General features: G+C 43.9%; 1 protein-coding gene across 1 annotated transcript; it reads left to right on the forward strand.

Annotated features, from left to right (window-relative positions):
- Positions 1-6,896: 6,896 nt before the first annotated feature.
- On the forward strand, positions 6,897-16,546 carry HAO2 (hydroxyacid oxidase 2). The gene is made up of 8 exons (XM_052795037.1): positions 6,897-6,982; positions 8,603-8,756; positions 9,487-9,638; positions 10,479-10,762; positions 11,134-11,349; positions 13,089-13,247; positions 14,881-14,950; positions 16,242-16,546. Exons 2-8 carry the CDS (start codon positions 8,626-8,628, stop codon positions 16,295-16,297), a joined length of 1,068 nt encoding a protein of 355 aa, XP_052650997.1. The 5' UTR covers positions 6,897-6,982; positions 8,603-8,625; the 3' UTR covers positions 16,298-16,546.
- Positions 16,547-19,407: the final 2,861 nt, after the last annotated feature.

Here is a 19,407-nt window from a genome sequence, read left to right on the forward strand (position 1 = left end):
ACTGCTGTTTTTCCTGCCTCTCTGATCTCTTTCGGCTTATCGAATTCAAGGCATTTTGCTATCCTGGGATAGTAACACTATCTGCCATAACTATATTCTTCCTATTTAGGTCTGGAATTTCGACTTGTACAGACTTTATGTTACTGGTTGAGTTGATGAGCTTGTAAATTTGATTTGATGCTGAGCTTTCAATAAGGCGGAGCACTGCTCTGCCTCTGGCACAGTTTATCTTTACTATGTACTTTATAACCCGGGATTAGCTTAGATTGACTGTCTTCCTTTCCCCAGGTTTCCAATATGTCTGCTATATCTGTTTCTGTGTTTTGGATCAGGCATTCTGGTTCCTCACCTTACTTTTTAGATTTCAAGCATTGTGTAGAAGTGAGCATACCACTACTTTGGTTCTTTTACTGGCATCTTGTATAAAACCCTGTATGTTTGTTTCCCTTTCCCTGCTGGATTACTTACATCTTCTGGATTGTGCTTTCCTTCAGGATTCAGAACGTTCCCATTTTTTTTTCTCATAAAGGTACTAATGCTGAGTCTGGGCTTTTCCACACCTGTCAGCTTTCCCCAACTACCTGGGTTTTCCAGCCTGTTAGGGAATATTTTCATTTCAAAATGACTGTCTAGGGCCTTCACTTTGCTAAGAATGTCTGAGAATGTTTTCAATTTGCTGCAAGACCAAGCAATATAATGGAAGAGAGTTAGATATGTTGGGGGTTTTCAAATTGGCTGGACTTGGTGAAATTCCTGGTAGGATACTGGGAGGATTGTCTGAAGCAATGCCAGAACTATTAGCTGTTATCTTTGAGGAATCATGGAGTACAGAGATAAATGTGTTGCCTCTTACTATTTTTTTCAATAATGAGGGGGCAGGGGAAACAATCATTGAGCCTCCAGAAGTTAACTACAAGGTGAGTGGCAACCAGTATGGATTTATCAAGAAAAAATCATACCAAACCAATGTAATATGCTTCTGTGATGGGACTTGTGGCTAGGGACAGCAGAAAGATGTATCTTAACTTTAGTAAGCCTTTGAACATTGTCTCATGAAGGAAATATTGGCTATGTACAATTTTTAGCAGGTGAGTGCAATATTGGTTGAAAAGTATATTCAGAGAGTAGTCCTTCTTAGTTCACTGTTAGCCTGGAAGTATATGTTGATTGAGATCTCTATTGCTAACTTCTTAGTTAATCAAATGGGTGACAGAATAGAGAATACATTTATTATATTTCCATATTACATTGAACTTGGAGGGTTTGAAATTACTTTAGATGACTGTGACAAACTGGAGAAATAGTCTGGAAAAGCTAGGATGCAGTTTTAATAGGAAAACATCTTCTGCCTTTAGCTACCCATCATCAGCTGTGCATGAGCTAGAGAGCAGCATTGCAGGGGTAGGAATCTGGAGGCTGCAGTGTGTCCCAAGCTGAAAACTGCATGAAATGCTGCTGCAAGACAGAGAACCCTCTCAGTGGAAAGTTGCCACAGATCAATGTGCAAACAGTGTTATGCTGTCTCAACTCAGCTGCTTCCCTGCTCTCAGTGTCAGCCAGAGGACTGCCTCTGAAGTGGGTCAACCTTGGGATTGCTGGGACCGGGGCAGCCCTCTGATCCCACACTATGGCCTCATGAGAGCACATCTTCTGCTTTCATGAGAGGACTGAAGCTGTACTGGGAGTCTCGACATTAACAGTAACAGACAAGCCAACTTCCAAAGCACCAGTATGGTTTTACTTTCCTGAAGGCATCAGTTCTGGGATTCCAGAGTCCTAGGCTCAGTTTAAACACTAATTCAGTCTCAAGGCTAAAAGGAGCCCCTCATTTGTGGTTTTGAGTGCACATTCTTATTCAGACAGAGAGTTGTGAAAAATCTCCTTTATTTTCTGCCCTTCCATCACCACAAAATCTCAAGGCTGAGTTGGATCTTTCATGATAGAGACTATTCTTGACACTGTTGTTCAAAGGCCTCCTTTATATCATATATCATATCAGGTTTTCTCTGTCTCTGCTTCTCCAAGGAGACATCCTGGATGTATTAGGGTGTCTCTGTCATGTATTTGGGATGGAGTCTTTTTATGACATCTATTTCCTCTCAACGTTTTTAACAAAAATGAGAGCTCTTTGCTAGGTGGCTGATCTCTGGGGTTTGAGACTTCTATTATCCTTAGCCTGACTCTTGTCCTAGTTGGAAAAGAGATGAGGCTACTTCTCTGTCTGGAAGAGATGAACAAAAGGGTTCGGCTCCTTTCTTTATCTGAGGATGGAATGGCACATCTGAAGAAATGAGTAAGGAACATACTGCTGAGTAATGAACACAAAAATACTCTTCTATCATCACAGCTGAATAAACAGGAGTATTGGCATATTCTTTCTGCTTTGTTCCAGATAAGGGCAGGAGAGGACTCAGCTGGAGGATCATGTCCAGTTTCTGGTGCTTTAATTAAGCAAGGATGTGGAACAGCTGGAGAGTCAGAGGAGAGAATTGGGAATGACCAGAAGTCTAGAAAACATGGCTCATGAGGAAAGGCTGAAGGAATTTGCATAGCTTGATTTAGAAAAGAGGCAATAGAGGGGTGGCCCAGAAATTATTTTTAGATATTTTAAAGATAGACATAAAGAGAACGGGAGTGAATCTTCTTCTGTGTCCACTATGGGTGGATAATAGCTTAATTTACGGGAAGGGAGATCCAGGTGCGATTTCCTCTGATGCATGCTAGTTAAACCTGATCTGCTTCAGACCCTTTCTCTGATGCTGATGCAGATGTCTAAGTGAGATGCAGTTACCTTATGGGAAGACTTGTAGTTAGGTGACATACTGGCACATTAGGTAAGCCAGAAAGAAAGCCTCAGAAATTACATTTTACCACATATGACAGTACACGGGAGATGTGAGACTTTATATGGTTGGACTTCCAGACACACAGTACAGAGCCCTGCCCCATGAGCTAGAGGAGTCATCTGCTAGCGGGAAACACTTTTCCTTTTTGAGAATTTAACACTAGGGGTAGATGAGACACGTTTTCCCAAAGGGCTCTGTAGCTATTTGCCATTCCACAGAGTAATGCTGAGAATAAATCAAGCTCTCTTCTGGGTTTTGGAGACAGAGATGGTTACAGAAAGAACAGCCAAATATTTGGTAGTCTCCTAGAACTCTTTCTGCCCAGTGTGTCACAGGCTGTCCCCTTTTGCCTCTTCCCCAAATTTGTCCCCTTCTCTTGATTCTTCTATCCCCCTGAAGTCCTCTCATCCCAGCAAGTCCCTGTCCTGTGTTACTCCCCTCTGCTCTATCTCTGACCTTGTTGCCTCTGCACATCGCACCCTGCCTGTCCCTAGGTACTGTCCTGCAGCTTCTCTTTTGAGCCATTATTTTTCTTTTCCTTCTCCCCTCCAGTGCTGTTTAAGGCTGAATCCAAGCACAGGTGGCACGGGGGGGTGGGAAAGTGGGGGGCAGCCAGCTCTCTGCCTTCTGCTCGTGTCTGGGGTTTTCTGAGTTCCTTTGGCCATGGGCAGAAGCATGCTCTGCACTAGGCAAGTCTTCAGTACAGATAACATCTGGATTTCAGACAAGCTCTGCTGAGCATGTGCAAGCAGAGAGCAGTGATTTACAGCTAGGTCAGATGTGGCTGGATTTTCATATGGCCAGCAAGTACAGGCTGATGCCCCCAGGGATCAGCCCCCGCTAATTTCAAGCCCCTGCATGAAGCACTGAACTGCAGTGAAACCACTGTAAGACATTTTCAGCATGGGCCAACCACCATATTTTTCACTAACCTCATTCTTGGAAGTTGCTGACTGGCTTTCAGTGAAATGTTCCCAAAAAAATCCAGCCCAACACAGAGACCAAGGATGGAAAATTTCAGCCTGGAATGATTAAAATATGACAAAATTAAAAGCAACTGAAAACTGGATCTTATAATCAAAAGTGTTAGGCAATGTTAAATATAAGATTTGCTGCCATCTCCACCTATAATAGAGGGATGGCTATTTAAATATTTAATTTGGGGAAGACTTTCTTGCATGACTGATATGCAAGGAAAAAGCGTTTTCCTTCCAAACATGGGGCATATGCCCAAGAAAGACATCTGATAAGGAAAACCAATCATGACTGTATGCAAACTGTTATATGATCTGAGTTACTTACATTGCTTAGAGTTCACCAGATTCTTCACCGAAGTGTTGTAAAGTCCCAGACTGAACCCAGCACTCCTGGATACATCAGTGAGATAGATGTCAGCTTGACCCACAGCGATTTGCCAGCTGTGAAAAGCAAACAAATATAACCAACTGGAGTAATGAGCATCGTGATTGTAATAGGAACTGGAGCACAGATTTACACAGGATCTTTGTGTTTGGACTCACAAGCCTTTGACTATGTTAGTATTGAAAAGTAAGCAACTGCAAAACCCCAGCTGTGCAGATCTGTGCAAAACTCAAGCTTTGACTGTTGGCTGCTTGACACTCTACCTGCAAGGCTGGACCAGATGTGTGAGTATTATTTCCTATATTATTTTCTTCACTTCTCAAAAGAAGGCAGCAAGGCTTCCAGCAAAGTTTTTAGAGAGTCTTTTAAAGTCCTTTATTGTACTCCAATGAAAGGGCTTCAGAACTTTAAAACTTGTCCACTTTTTTCAAGTATATAGCAGGGGCTCTAATAAAGCGTACTATCTCTGTGGCAAATTCTGATTTCCTTAGAACTTTAGAGCTTCACAGCTAAATCAGAAGTATTACTAGTATCAGAGAAAATACTACTTACGGGACAAGAAGTCATTGCTACTTTGAATTGAGGCCATTGCTGAAAGAAGAGAATATATCTAGATGCAAAGTACAGTCTCTTAAAAGCCACAGCACAAAAGTAGAGATTTTTCCCCTCTCCTGATCCAAAATACAGTAGTCACAGACTATTTTTAATTCATGTAAAATTATGATAACCATGAAACTATAATCTTTATGGTTTGGTGAGTTGGCTGCAATGCACATCCCTGAAGTAGGGGAGTACTGAGATCAGCATAATGAGAAATATGACAGAGGACCCCGCAGATAACTTGTAGGCTGAAACAAATATCAGGCCAGACCAGATGTAGCTACATTTATTGCTATGCTGTGCACTAGAAAACGTTAAGAAGAAAACACAGGGAATGAAAATTTCCAAACATATTAGCAGGCACTCTTGTGATGTGATCATATCAGTTTTAAGGCCATAGTGCCTGGCAGGCCATCAACTACTGATTTTTTGGTGTGTCGTTATTCCCCACATATATTGAGATATATATATGACCCAAAGCTGACATCTAGCGGAGGGAGAATGAGCGCAGGATTTTCCTTCCCTTCCCTTCCCAGGGATGCACTCCATCGTGGGCAGGTAGAGCTGGCCCTTTGCTCTTCTCTTCCAAAGTGACCTGAAGGCTGTCTGCTGCCTGTCTGGTCCTGGGCAGGAGAGAGAACCAAGGAGCTCACGGGTACTCTAGCTAAGGGAGCACACCTTGTCTCGTTCGTGACACCCGGATCCATAGCTGGATGCAGAAGGTAGCTTCACAGGGCTGTCGGCAGATAACGAGCTCTGAAGGCTGAATTTAAAAGTTTCGGAAGACGATGGCAGGGCTATCAGCGGATAATGATCTCTGGAGGCTGAATTTCAAAGTTTCAGAAGATGATGGTATAGATGATCAGGACATGGTTTAGTGGGTATGGTGGTGTTGGGTTGATGGCTGGACTTGACCTTAGAGGTCTTTTCCAAACTTAATGGTTTGATTTGATTTGATCATGCCCCGTAGAGTTTGGGCAGGGTCTCGTGATTACACCTAACAGATGTTCACTACAGCTGCAAAGATGGTGTCAGTGACCTCGGATTTCTGCTGTCAGGAATGTCAGAGCTGCCGTCCTGGATCAGACCAGTCTCTTGGACACCAAGTCACGAGGTGGCAGCTCTGTTCAGCTTCCAGCTGGTCCCCGGTCCTTTGGCTCACTCACTGCCCCAGCTGGGCTGCTTGGGCTGGGAGGGCAACAATACTGATAAAACTTTGGGAATGTTTTCACAAGTTTCCGCCTCACCCTCTGCACCTGGTGTCATAGGTTTATGAGAAAAATACCTCAATTTTCAGTTAGTAAAAATCAAAGTTTCAAGCTCTCACGCTTGCATGGAAAAATTGAAAACATGAACCCTAAAGGCTAAAAAAACCAAAAGGCAAATAAAACTGTCCAGTGTTTACTTTTCATATCTTGCAAATTTAAGTCAATATCATAAATCTGTTGGCACCTCAGTGCCGGTTTGTAATGCTTAGCGGGGGAGATGGAGGGAAACACAGAGAAGTCTCACCAGCTCCAAGCAGAGGAAAGGGAGAGGACCGGTGGTCCTCCTGGGTGATGGCTGGGTGGGCAGCCAAAGGAGGGGATCCGCAAGCCCAGTGGGAGAGCAACCGGATCATGACAGCACTCATAGCCCTTCAAAAAAGGCAGAAGACAAAGGGTACTTTACTTGTTCATATACTGTAGGAAGCAAAGAACATCTCTTCCACACATGGTGGTAAAGATTCAAGGCTCTGCAGCTGTGGGCTGTAACAACTCACACTGTCTGTGGCTCATCATTTTGGTGGGATTTGTAGCACATTCAGCAGTGAGTTACCAGCAGTTTAGGGATTCAGTCAAACCCCCTCAAATACTGTTGCTTCCCTAAATGAATGCATATCCTTCAGCCACTGCAGAAGAGCACAGCTCCAGTGCTGTGTCCAAAGCAATCGCATTGCTGACAAGGTGATGCATGTTTTTGGAAGGACCTTTTAATCATCTGATAGCAAAACAAAGTTAGTGTTATACAAACAGGACAAAGTTTACTGCAGGATTGAGCTTTAATCTCTGGTGGTTGCTTATTGACTCCAGAAAAAACAGTGGCTACTCAGTGTAAAGACCTCCTCTACGTCCTGTTTGCAGGCAAACTTGAAGGAGAGGATCTCACCTCTTGCAGCTCCCCTGAAACCCAAAGTAAGTCTGAACTGAGGTCTGAATTGGGAAACAATGGGCCTGGGTTGTTTAAAATTCCTATTTGTTCTTCCATGACAGGTCTTGGTTTATCTTTTTGTGCTTGCTGGCTTTGACCTTTCTAACAGCTGGAAAAGCAGAATTCATGATACACAGTTTATTTACAGTATATCACGATGTATGAAATATGAAGACTTGTGCTATCAGCAGTGCTTGATATCTTGAAGGTATACAGAGAGGGCTTGGGATACCTGCTACCTAATGCCTGCCAGAGGAGACAAAACAATACTAAGAAATCAGTCACATTTCTTCTCCATCTTCCAAGGAGTCCCTCATCGTGGGCTCTTTCCTAGCAGAGAATTATGATGCCTAATTGTCAAGTGTATACACAGGCACCTCAGTGCAGTTTGACAGGTTGGATCTGTGTACATAACCTATGTGTTTATCTCTGCCAGAAGTGTACAACATGGGACACATGGGACTGGTTTTTGTGAAGCTTGCAACCCCTGCTAATCTGCTGTGGGAGGCTAATCCTGAAAACTAGTATATTCACATCTTCCTGTACATTTTTAGAAAAATTAGACCCAAACCACAGCTCTTTTAAAACTTCATGTTTTCATATACCTTGCAGAATGCCTATTTTAATCAGAGTTGTGGAAGTAATTGCAACAAACAATTTAGCAAATTGATTTTGTCTGTGTTTTGTACATATTTCCTCGCACACAGGCATGGTTTGCTAAAACATTAATTTGCATAGCTTTTAGTCCTGGCTGGTTCAGAAGCATGTTAAGTGCAGGCATTTGCTAGGCAGCATTTATGTTGGTTTGATTAGACATCTGGGTCACACAACATCACTTCTGTTCCCTGAAAGATTGAGGGTAGTTCTTAGAATCTTGTTTCATGTTGTGGAATTTGCTTTTTGCCAGTGTTTTCTCATAGCTTGTCCAAATTTTGTATGCTCCTTTTTTAGTATGTATCAGTGCTCCAGTATGTAATGCAAACACCCAGAAGATATTTGTTACAAAAGAGAAATTAAGATCTGTAGAAAATACTTTGTTTTTCCACAGTGCTGGCCTTGACAGTGACTTGCACTCAGAGTCTGGACATAGTTTTACAATGTGCTCATGCTGGAGCAGGTTAGATGTAGACTCCGTATTTACTTGCTTCCAGATTGAATTTAGTCACTGCGCTCCATAACTAATTGTTCAGTCAGGGAGCCGTCCTAAGGGGTAATCCAGCAAATGATGTTCTGGGACAACCTTTGAGGAGAATTAGTGGAACAAATAACCCAACTAGTTTTAAGATGGCATTTATGACAGAATTACACAATTGCTGTGTCTTAAAATAGCAGAGGACCTAAAATGTCCTCTTCGGGCTTCTGTTTAAGAGAGAATAAAGAGAGGCACAGAGATGCAAGCTTCTTCCTACTCTTATGGCTGCATCTGCAAATTTTCCTCGTACTAGGGGAGAGGATGAAGGGCAAGATAGACTGAGACAACCTCTCAGCAACTCTTCTACAAGACAGATGGGTCCAAGGTTTGCATTAAGTGACATTAGAGCCCCTGGAAGAGAGAATGACAGTTCAGGGATCTAATTTCCGCTCCATGTTATTCTTTTCTTCAGGGTTCCCAGAGCCTCTCTCGGCAATGGCTATGGTGTGTCTTTCAGACTTCGAAGCTTATGCTAAAAAGTATTTACCCAAGATTGCTTGGGATTTTTTTGCAGCTGGAGCAGATGACTGTAGCACCCGAGATGAAAACATCCTGGCATATAAAAGGTAATGTGAAAAGGAAATGAGGGGTGTTGTACTGGAAGGTTTTAAACTATGTTTTTATGCAAGACTTCACAAGCAAAGATACCTAACACCTTGCCCTTTCAAGGCGGTCCCCAAGCAGAATACACTTACCTGAATGTATAGAGCTGTATGCTTTAATGCTAGCCTAAATATGACACAGATGGTATGAGGCATGGTGAGGGTACAGGCAAATGGGTATGGTATGGTATGGTACGGTATGACAGGAAAGGGGATAAGTAGCTATAATAGAATGAGAGGCAATGGGGAGCATTTGGTGAATAGCAGGAAGCCTACGTGTAGGTAGGATGGGATTTGGGGAACATGTCGCAGAGAGTGAGGACAGGCACAAAGGATAGACATACGAATGGTGGAGTGGAAGGCAGCAGTCTGGGACTGGGCTGCAAGTAGAAGGAATCTGTGGAATGGACAATGGGAGAACAAGAGCCACTGAGCTGAGGTGGGAAATGCAGAAATGATGCACTGTGGCCACTAAGCAGGAGTATAGGATTAATGAAAAGTAGAAGTGGCTGAACTGCTGGCTGAATTGACCTCTAAAAGCAAACAGAAAGGACAAAGAGCCTTTGTTATATGCTGTTTTCTTTATTGGCTCAGATTCCTGCATTGCAATAGGTAAATGAAGCTCTGGTTTCCACGAAACTTCAGAAAAGCCACCGAACAGCTACTGTCCTGAAGGGGTTATTTTGCCTTACAGAATTCGTTTCCGGCCACGTATGCTGCGGGACGTATCTGTGATGGACATTAGGACTAAGCTCCTGGGGACTGAAATCAGCTTTCCTGTAGGAATCGCCCCTACCGGCTTCCACCAGCTGGCATGGCCTGATGGAGAGAAAAGCACAGCCAGAGGTACTCTTCTGCTTTGTTGCCATGTAACAAAAAAGGGGGTTGTGGAAAAGCCTCAAGAAGCTGTTAGGATGACTTGAAGTGTGACTGAGCAAAATCTTCAGGCTCGAAGGGGCAAACTCCTTTCCCGTTTTCTGATACCCCTTTTTGTGGATAACCCGCTTGGGTCTGGTGACACAGAGTGTGTGGGAAGCTGTATAGACATTGCTCTACTTCTCCAGCTACCACTATTACGAGATCAGCCCTGCAGAGGCTGCTGCAAACTTAAGACAGAGGCAGTGGACACACTTCTGACTTATGCCAAGAACCACACAAGGTTCTTAGTCCTGGGGGCTCTAGATAGGACATAAAAGTGGTGGATGGGACTCAGTCTATAAATCCTTGTTACTGATTAAGAACAGTGTCTCCCCTGGAGAAAAGGATAACCTCTCCTCCGAAATCCTGTGGTGGGTTTGGAGAGCTGACCGCTAGAAAAGTCTTTTTTGCTGTGTGTGTTTCTGTGTACACTGAATGCATTTGACAGTGCATTCCTGTGAGGACACAGTCATAAAGATAAAGTTCATGCTTTTTAAAATAAATAGTTGCAGAATGAAAGTATCACTTGGCAAACTACCTCTCCCTTTCCTGCTTTCTTAACCATGATCCTACAACAGTGCACAGTAAATATAGCCATTTTTAATCCTGGGGGCATACTTGCCAATTGGTAGAGCGCTGCGTTAGGTAGGATATACGTAAAACAGGAGTTCAGGTGGTCCCTGCAAACAGTTCATAATTTTGTACCTGGTGTCTGGCAGGACCGTTGAAATGACCTTGATTCTGATTATTTCCCAATACCTCCTGAAGCGGCCAAAGCGATGAACACCTGTTACATTGCCAGCACGTACTCCACCTGCACGCTGGAGGAGATCTCTGCGGCTGCCCCCGGCAGCCTCCGGTGGTTCCAGCTCTACATCCACCGCAACAGGGTGGTTTCCCAGCAGCTGGTCCGACGGGCGGAGGCCTTGGGTTTCCAGGGCCTCGTCCTCACCGCCGATCTGCCCTACGCGGGCAAAAGACGCGACGATGTCCGCAATGGTTTCCGCCTTCCTCCCCACATGAAACTGAAGAACTTGGAAGGAGCCTTTGAGGTTTGTAAAATGAGCCCGTCCTTTCATTCACTGCGCTGGAGCGTACCACATGAGACGAAAACCACTGGGTAACTGCTGCTTTGGCATCCGCTGTACCCAGGGCGTATCTTTTCCCCTTCTGGTTCTGCAGCATCCTGGCTCGACCTCCTGCCAGCCTGGGCTCTGGCTTCAAAATCCCAGTTCAGCTGCCTTAGAGACACTGACCTCCATCCCCATTGTAATTATTCTCCTCTGGAGACACGTGCTTTCTGGAGCTGATGAACATGTCTGTTAGCAAGTTTAATTAATCTGTTCTAGGGCAAGGAAAGACTTCAAGGGGCCTCTGTATTGCTACAGCTCAGATGAGGTTTCCTTCCGTCCTATGGCTGTAGGGAGATGACCGTTCTGAGTACGGACTGCCCCCCAACAGCTTGGATCCTTCGGTCACCTGGAACGACATCTACTGGCTGCGGAGCCTGACCCACCTGCCCATCATCATCAAAGGCATCTTGACGAAAGAAGATGCAGAGCTGGCAGTGAGACATGGAGTTCAGGGAATTATTGTGTCCAATCATGGTGGAAGGCAACTGGATGGAGGACCTGCCACGGTAAGTGAGAGGATGGATGTCCCATGAGTGTCTATCATAGGCACATTTGCACTAACCTGGGTATCTCTATGTCTGTCCTTTCATATATGCTTCTGGTGGACTTGTGTGTTTGTTGCGTGGCTGTGGATGGGTGCAGATGTACTTTAGCTTTAAACTGGTAAGATGCATGCCTTGGCATGGGCTACCCAATGAAGTATTTTCTCACCTTCTTGGGAGGGTTCTGTAAGCAGCATTGAACCCACAATACTGCAGATAAACTACTGGCCTAAGTTAGTAAAAGTTTTCTGCCTATGTCTTCATTAGCTGGTGCGATACACACGTAGTCTTTGTGCACTGCAGCAAAAATAAAACTAAACTCTGGACCAAAAATGTACAAATGAGAGCATAATGTGTTCTCATTGTTCACATCTGCCAAAACATGCACAAACAATATGCAGCTAGATTTAGCGAGAGGTCTGCTTGCGTATTTACAGACTCAAGTCTAAATGGGAATTTATTGACTTTCATGAGCCAGAAAAAGGATAACTTATCTGGAGAAAAATTCCCCTGCTTTTTAATCTGTACAAAGAAATCCTGAGTTGTTTGGACGTATGTGTATTTCACTGGTTTAATTTGGCTTCTGTCAGTTTTTCCAATTGTTCTTATTTTACAGTTCTGTACTGCATAGTGTCTTATGGACTTTCTTTTCTCTGTTTTCCTCTGTAAAACAAAAATAGGTACCAGGGAATTCTCTTCTATTCTATGTCAAGGCTGACAATAATGGGCAAAAAAAAATTAATCTAAATTCCAAGGACATAATAATGGAAATGGCATCCACATTAAACTGCTCTTCTACCTTAAAAGTTCGTTTACATACACAGATAAACCAGCAGATAACTAGTTCAGCTCTGCTACTCCTCTGGTACCAAGCCTGGCAGCAGAAGCTATTGTCCCTGCTCTTGCTGAGTTAGTCCTGGAAAAATTAATCCTGAAAGTTTTCAGACTGAAATTCTGAAAAAAATTATGACCAACTGGAAAAATCTACTTAGTAATCTTAGTTATAGCTGCAGTTAATTAGGTCTACTGCAAAGTCCTGCCACTGGTTATACTGGCTTTGGGACCAGAGCCAGCATCGCTGCGTGGCACAGCCCTGCACTACCAGCCCGGCACTGCGCCGTGCTCTACAGAAAAGACCTGAGGGAATCAGGAGACTTGGCCTGGAGGAAATGGTATGTTGACTGTGCTAGATAGCAAATGAAATCCTTCGTAGATGCTTTAGGGGGTCTGAGGAGGCTTTCGACAGGTGGTCACCAGGAGTAGGTTGAAATGTAAGTTTAGGCAATTTGGACAGTAGCAGGGAGAAGTTTGACATCGGCCTTTTTTACAAACATTTGTATCACTCATCATTGTCTCAGATGAAAGTAAGATATTAACGGCAATTATTTCCATTGAAATTTATTTTAAAAATCTTTCAGAAGGCAAGTGAAAATGTTACTTTTTCACTTATCAGGAGTGCTAGCAAAGAATATCAGTATAAGCAAAGCATCGGAAAATGGAAATAACTATCTGGCAAACAGAACAGGGAGCTGCACTTTATTCTGCAGCCTTTGGTGCCGAGCTATTTGTGTTGCATTGTCACATTTCATTTCAAGAAGGTATGCTATTAAAGCATTGCATCCCTGCCTGTCTCTTTGGAATATCTCCTCTTTCTCTTGAAATCAAAAGCTGACCGCAAGGTGAGAGTGGCTGCTTCTTTGCAGATTGAGGCTCTGGTTGAGGTTGTGGAGGCAGTACAAGGCAGAGTCGAAGTTTATTTAGATGGTGGAATACGAAAAGGAAGTGACGTATTAAAAGCACTGGCACTAGGAGCAAAATGCGTCTTTATTGGAAGACCAGCTTTATGGGGTCTGGCTTACAAGGTGAGTAAGGAGCTTTGAGTTTGTATGTCTACTTCTCATACTCTCTAACACTGTTGCTGTTATTTGAAAGTCACAGAGACAGTTTTCACCAGTGAAGAATCTAACCTTTTTTTTTTGCTTTGCTTTGCTGAGTTTTAAGTGGAAACACTCCAAATTGAATCTAAACCAGACATTTTCTGTGATTTAAAAATACCACTGAATTTTACAATTTCAGCTATGATTTTGAAGCTGATAACATTGTTTTGTGGGACCCGATCTCTTGGTACTGCAGTTTGGTGCTAAAGTACTGTAGGACTCAGCACCGTCAGTGCTTTTGAAAATTGGAGGTGGGCTTTTTTGCCACAAATTTTTTTTGCTGTCAGCTTACTTACACAGTTTTGATACAGCAGTTTCATAGCGGTGTTATGACTTCTTCAGAAATACATATAGAACTCCATCCCACTGATGTCTGAAACATTTTGGACAAGACTGAGCACAACAACAGTGTCCTGTAGGTGCCTAAGCATGCCACTACTGTATCTCAGTTCCAGCTTTGCTGCTTCTTAACTACTAGATTATTTCTGTGATCCAGAGTCATGAAACAGGCCTCTGATACAGAAGGTTAACACAATATAATGAAAATTAAAATGTAATTATACCGGTTGTTTGCTTTGCTAAATTTTTGCTTTTTAGCCTCTGGATTGGAGCTTTCAAGCTTTTCTCTAGAAGAAAAATTATTTATTTTTATGGTCTAGAAACATTTCCTATGTTTTAAATGAGACTCCTGTCCGGTGGTGTGATTGCTGTGGATTGCAGTAGCTAGGCTTTAAGGAAGAAATCTTATGTCAGCACTGTTTCTGTTGTCAGTAAACAGAGAAAAAGGGCCTAATGTGAAAAGGGTGTTGCTGTGAGTTGTCTGCATTTTTTCCACAATGCAAACAGAAAGGAGATGGGATTTTTTGAGTTCAACTGTGCTTTGGTATTACATTCCATAGAGTATTCCTAAAGATGTATCTCAGTGGTGTTAACCTAGCATACAAGAGCAGAAGGGCACGAACAAGCACTGACATTGTCTGCACCGCAAGCATTCTTTATTGCAAAAAATAAAAACAAAATTTAAGAGAAAAAAGAAAAAAAAATCCTCCAATATTTTACAGTAAGATCAAAATCATATGTACATTTTATTGGGTTTTGAGCTTCTTGGTGTCACTTGCTTGGAGGAAAACACACAGTGTACTATTTTTAAAGATTCAGTCTGGTATCTGAGTAAACTAAAGTTTTTAAAGCTGTACCATATATAAAACTCTCATAACTCCATAAAATACTGTCAGCATTGTAAGGCTTGACATTTTAAAACAAGACCATTGGTGGAGGTTAACTGAAAGCTAAGAAAAAAACCAGCTAGAAAATGTCAGAAGTGAAAAACAGCTTTGTTTTCTTTCCCTGTTCAGATGTATCACAAAAGGAAAAGCATCTAAATTAATCTGTGATGAACCGAGCACATCCATCATATCATTTTAATCATTCAGCTGTTTGAGAGACTGGAATTGGCACAGACTTGAGGGACTGTCCCAGCTCTCACAGTGCAAGCATCCTGCAGCATTGCTCTGTGCCAGTGCTCCTTTTCCCCTGACCACTTTCTTTGTTGGAGCAGGGTGAAGAAGGTCTTCAAGAGGTTTTGAGGATTTTGCAGGATGAATTTCGCTTGTCGATGGCCTTAGCTGGTAAGCATTTTGCAGGTTGGTTGAAATTGGTGATACAGAGGTTTCTGTATGCAAGCCATCTAAAATCAGAAGTCTGATGGATGGGTCACGAAAAGGGAAATCATGTGAGCTGTGCGGGTTCTAGTTGCTGTATTTAAGGTGATTCTTTGCTCCCTGTGAAACCACTTGGCATTTCAGGTGCCATAGCAATGAAGCTTGCAAGTAGGTTAAAGCAGCTTTCTGACCAATTAAAGAGGTGCAAAACTGCTAACTAGAGCTGAGCAAAACGTGGAACTTCTGCTGGGAATTGCAGCGTATGTTTTTCAGTATTTAATTTAATGCTTACCAGGGGAAAATGCAACCAATTTTTTTTCTTCATGAAAAGTTCGGAAAAAAATGGATGCAGAAATTTTCTCTGCAAATTAGAGAATCCAGTCTGTTGGTGCGGGTTCAAATCTCTGCATCCCACATGCTTTAAAAGCCTCTGTGTCTCCTCCAAGCTTTTACTGTTGTTCCTCATTCTGCGTTTCTCACTTCTGCTCCTACCTGTAGTTGCCACGTTTGACCCCCTCACTGAACAGCAAATTTGCACAGCCCAGTGCAAACTCCAGTTTCACACATGAACAAGTACAACATGCAGGTCCAGTGCAGAAGTACTCAGGCATCAGCAAAGGGTCTTATCCCACTTCAGATCATGTTTTAAAGATTTTCATGTGCTAGCAACCATGAACTCAAGTGGATAACAAGGCTGACTGGGAGACTGGAAAACTGAAATCCCGTTGGGCATTTCTTAATAGGCTGGAGTTTTGGGTTACTTTTTCAACTAGTAAAGACTGCTACAAGGTTTTTTTTTCCAGGAGGCTCTCACAGGTCTTTACGTGCAAAAGGGCACTGAACTCGGCAAGAGTAGCAGATTGGGACCTTTTTGGCAGGGCTGTGAAATTCCACCCAGATTTGACCATATGAAACAGCAATGCAAATCTCCACATCCAGTCACTTGACACACGGCAATCCCTGTGTCTTTTCTGTCTGCCTTTCACTTCTGGCTGGATCAGACTGCTCCCTGCTCAGCTTGTTATAAGGATCCTTTTTTTTCCCCGTTTCTAACTCTTCTTGTGCAGGAAGCCCGGTCCCTAAACTCAAGGCTGAAGATACTGTTGAGTAGGGCTCCTGTGGGTGAGCTGTTGAAGTACCAACCTATCCCCACACGGCTCATACAAGACTAGAGCGTGATTCAACGAGGGGGCCTTCCAAGTTTCACCCACAGACCTTTCTGTCTCACCAACATGTTTCATTTCTCTATTTATTTCAGGCTGTGCCAGCGTCTCAGAGATTGGCCGACACCTAGTTCAGTTTTCAAAGTTGTGAACAGCCTCCTGCAAGCCTACCTGAACAGCGGCAGCTCATGCTGAGGTCCCAACCAAACTGAAGAGAGAAAAAGGAGATGCAAATGTTGAATGTGCAAGAAGTATCTGATAAGGCCTTCAGGAAACTTCTGAGGAGATTAGGAAAGGCTCTGTGTTAGCAAAGGCTGTTCTCTGCTTTTATTGAGACCAATGAATTCTTTAACACTTTGGGTAATTGTTGCTTGCTTAAATACATTTACTTTAAACTGGCTGTTCCGTGGCATTACCTGTGTTGGGCCTTACTCCCAAGCTCTGATACGTCGAGGAGCCAGACACAGAAAACTATGTCCCTTGCTTCTTCCACTTGGTTGTCCTACCAAGTCTGACTGCAACTCAAGCTCTGCACCTTTCCTGCTCCGGGGCAGTAAGTGTTGTGGCTGATATCTTCCACAGCTTGGGCTTTCTTAGATGTATTCATAGCAGATAGAGAAACAAGATGCATCAGCTAACAGGCACCCCAGCTACCCTTTGGAGGTAGGAGCAGTTCTTGCCTGCTACTTCTAAATGCTGAGCAATGAAATCACTAGTAACCAAAGCAACACCCTCTGCTCCCTGCCGAGAGAGCCTCTTCCTTCACGACATCGTTAATTTGCAAGGCAAACTCACCTGAGCAGCGGCCAGGACCTATGCATTCTCAGAGCACAGCACGAGTTTGTGGCAGCGTGTAAATAACTCCCCTGGTGCCCTGGTCTCTGCCCATGGATGACCACGACCAGCGTGGGCTGACGGAGCAGGCAGGAGCTGCCAGCACTACCCAAGCAGCACGTGGCCTTTGCTCTTGGAAGATGGAGCAGAGGCAACCGTGTGCCTGCTGCCAGCGTAGAGCAGCAGAAGCCCTTGCTCTCCAAGGTAACAGAAATATGTGCTCATCCCTTCCCTGTCCAAGTTTCTTCCTGAGACATGGGTCTGACCTCCCCATGAGGAAGCACACCCTTCCCTTGGCTGTGCCACCCACCTGGTGGTGATGGGTCCTTAATAACAACTAGGAGCTCGCTCTTTCCTTCTTTCCTTCCTTCCTTTCTTTCCTTTTTTCTCTTTCTTTCTTTTTCTCTTCTTTCTTCTTTGTTTTTCTCTTCTTTCTCTTTCTTTCTCTTCTTTCTTTCTTTTCCTCTTTCTCTTCTTTCTTTCTTTCTTTCCTTCTAGTTCTCTTTCACCTGGATGGTTCCTTTTCTGTAGCAGTCCTTAGAGCACAATCTTCAGCTGCACCACCTAGTGTTCCTCTTTCTTCCTCATTCCAACTCCTTTCATAATCTCTCTGTCCCCCCCTAGCCTCCCTTCCCTATTATTTTTCTTCAAAAAAAATTTCAGTCCTGACCTAAGCTATTATTTTTGTATATCCCTGACTAACATGAGCCTTCCAGTGTCCTGGACGTTTGGTGAGAATGCCAGAGCTGCCTTCTTGCTCCCCAGAGAGGGGGGCAAGGAATCTTGCTGCTGCCCAGAGCTGAGGGAGCTACTGGGGAGCGGAGGTGGGGACAGATAGGGTCCTGCAGCCAGGGCAGAAGTTGGTTGATGTATTATTTGGAGCTGATGTCCCTTGGGGTCTGTCTGTGTCAATAGGCTGCAGCGTGAGTATTTACTCTGAACTATTCTCCCTGGGAGGAGTTTAACAATACTTATTTTTTAATCTTTATATAATGCTGTCCAAGTAAAGGTGTAAACAGAATTCATCTATTTAAAATGGCTAAAACCCCTGTGTGCACATTTGGTCTTTGTTATAAATGTGGTGTGTAAACCAGTGGGGAATTGGGCCAGTGTAACTGGAAGTAAGCGGAATCTCCATAAAGAGTTTAACTGATTTAACTGCTCGGGCTTAATCAGGTCTTTTAAATGAGGCGAGGTAAACTAGGACTGTACACACATGAAAACTTCTAATATGTGCCTCATCTTTAAAAATGCAATGTGATCTTAAAAATGTCTGGTAAGACATGTGACCTCGTTTTCTTACAAATAATTTTTAAGGCCAGACTCACCGGCACAGCCGCTGCTTTTATGGCACTTTAGGGCAGCACAGAATGGCTGAGGGCAGCAATGGGATGCCAAATGTCTTTTTGTGCAAAGTAAGTGCCAACTTGCTGGGTACCTCCTCTGCTCAGTGCACCTCCCAGTGTTCCCATGCACACAAGTCTCCCTTTCTCAGCAGAAGGCAGCCTCGGACGGTGGTCTGGGCACCAGGCATGGGCATCCTCAAGTGGAGCCTCTCTTGCTCCCCTTGGAGCTCTGGCACTCAATAAGTAAAAGCAGCAAGAATAAGGGGCCGCAGGCAGGGAAGAGCGATGCTTTGTAAATTAGTGATTGAGATTGTCCTGTGTATGAGGGTGAAGGTGGGGACGTGAGGTCAGTACTTCACCCGGTAATTACTTGGAGGAAAATGCCACAGGAGTTGCTGGCGCACGGGGCCGCACGGTTACCTGACCCTGGTTTGGAGTGCTGTGTGGCCAAGTTTCAACATGAAAGTGCCAGCTCTCCTCCCATGAAACTGCCTATGAGCTTCTTTGGTCAAGGCTCTCTCCTGGCAGAGAAGAGGTGCTGTTTTTTCTGCGGAGGAGAAGGCATGTGTGCTCCCCCAGTTCCTGCTGAGCACATTGCCCACTGGCCCCTGGTGTACAAGGGAAAGGGGGGGGGTGGGCAGCAGCAGCACCTCCTTTTGCATGTATCTTAGAAGAACCAAATGAGGCTCGTTAGGTCCTAAACTTGCTAGAAGAGAGGCTTCCAGCCTATGCAAATGGCAGTGGCTTAAGGAGCCTGCTGGCAGACCTGAGACATCTGGCTAAGCTCTGGAGAGGAGCAGGATTTCCAGCATGCTTCCTCTGATACATCTTGGTCACTTCCCTCTGAGCATTTGGGCATGTAAAATGTGAAAGTGAGCAGGTGCCTGAATTTAGCTGCTGTCTTCTGGAGCTGATGCTGTAAAATGGGAAAGTAGATGGTGAGAGGCTGGGACAACTCCATTTAAGCTCTGTTTCCATGAAAATGAGGTCCTCTGTCTCCCTGGTAGATGACCATCAAGGCCTTTGCTCCTTATTCTACACTCCCGTTCACTGAAAGAAATACCTTTTGTTTGGAGAAATC

Source organism: Harpia harpyja, chromosome 8, assembly GCF_026419915.1.
Source record: "Harpia harpyja isolate bHarHar1 chromosome 8, bHarHar1 primary haplotype, whole genome shotgun sequence".
NCBI classification, from domain to species: domain Eukaryota; kingdom Metazoa; phylum Chordata; class Aves; order Accipitriformes; family Accipitridae; genus Harpia; species Harpia harpyja.

What these genes read in the sequence shown, in the direction of transcription:
- HAO2 (XM_052795037.1), top strand. Translation starts at nt 8,626, where the DNA reads ATGGCTATGGTGTGTCTTTCAGACTTCGAAGCTTATGCTAAAAAGTAT. An exon ending in AACATCCTGGCATATAAAAG is followed by an intron (nt 8,757 to 9,486) that starts GTAATGTGAAAA and finishes TTTGCCTTACAG; the next exon opens with AATTCGTTTCCGGCCACGTA. An exon ending in TGGATGGAGGACCTGCCACG is followed by an intron (nt 11,350 to 13,088) that starts GTAAGTGAGAGG and finishes GCTTCTTTGCAG; the next exon opens with ATTGAGGCTCTGGTTGAGGT.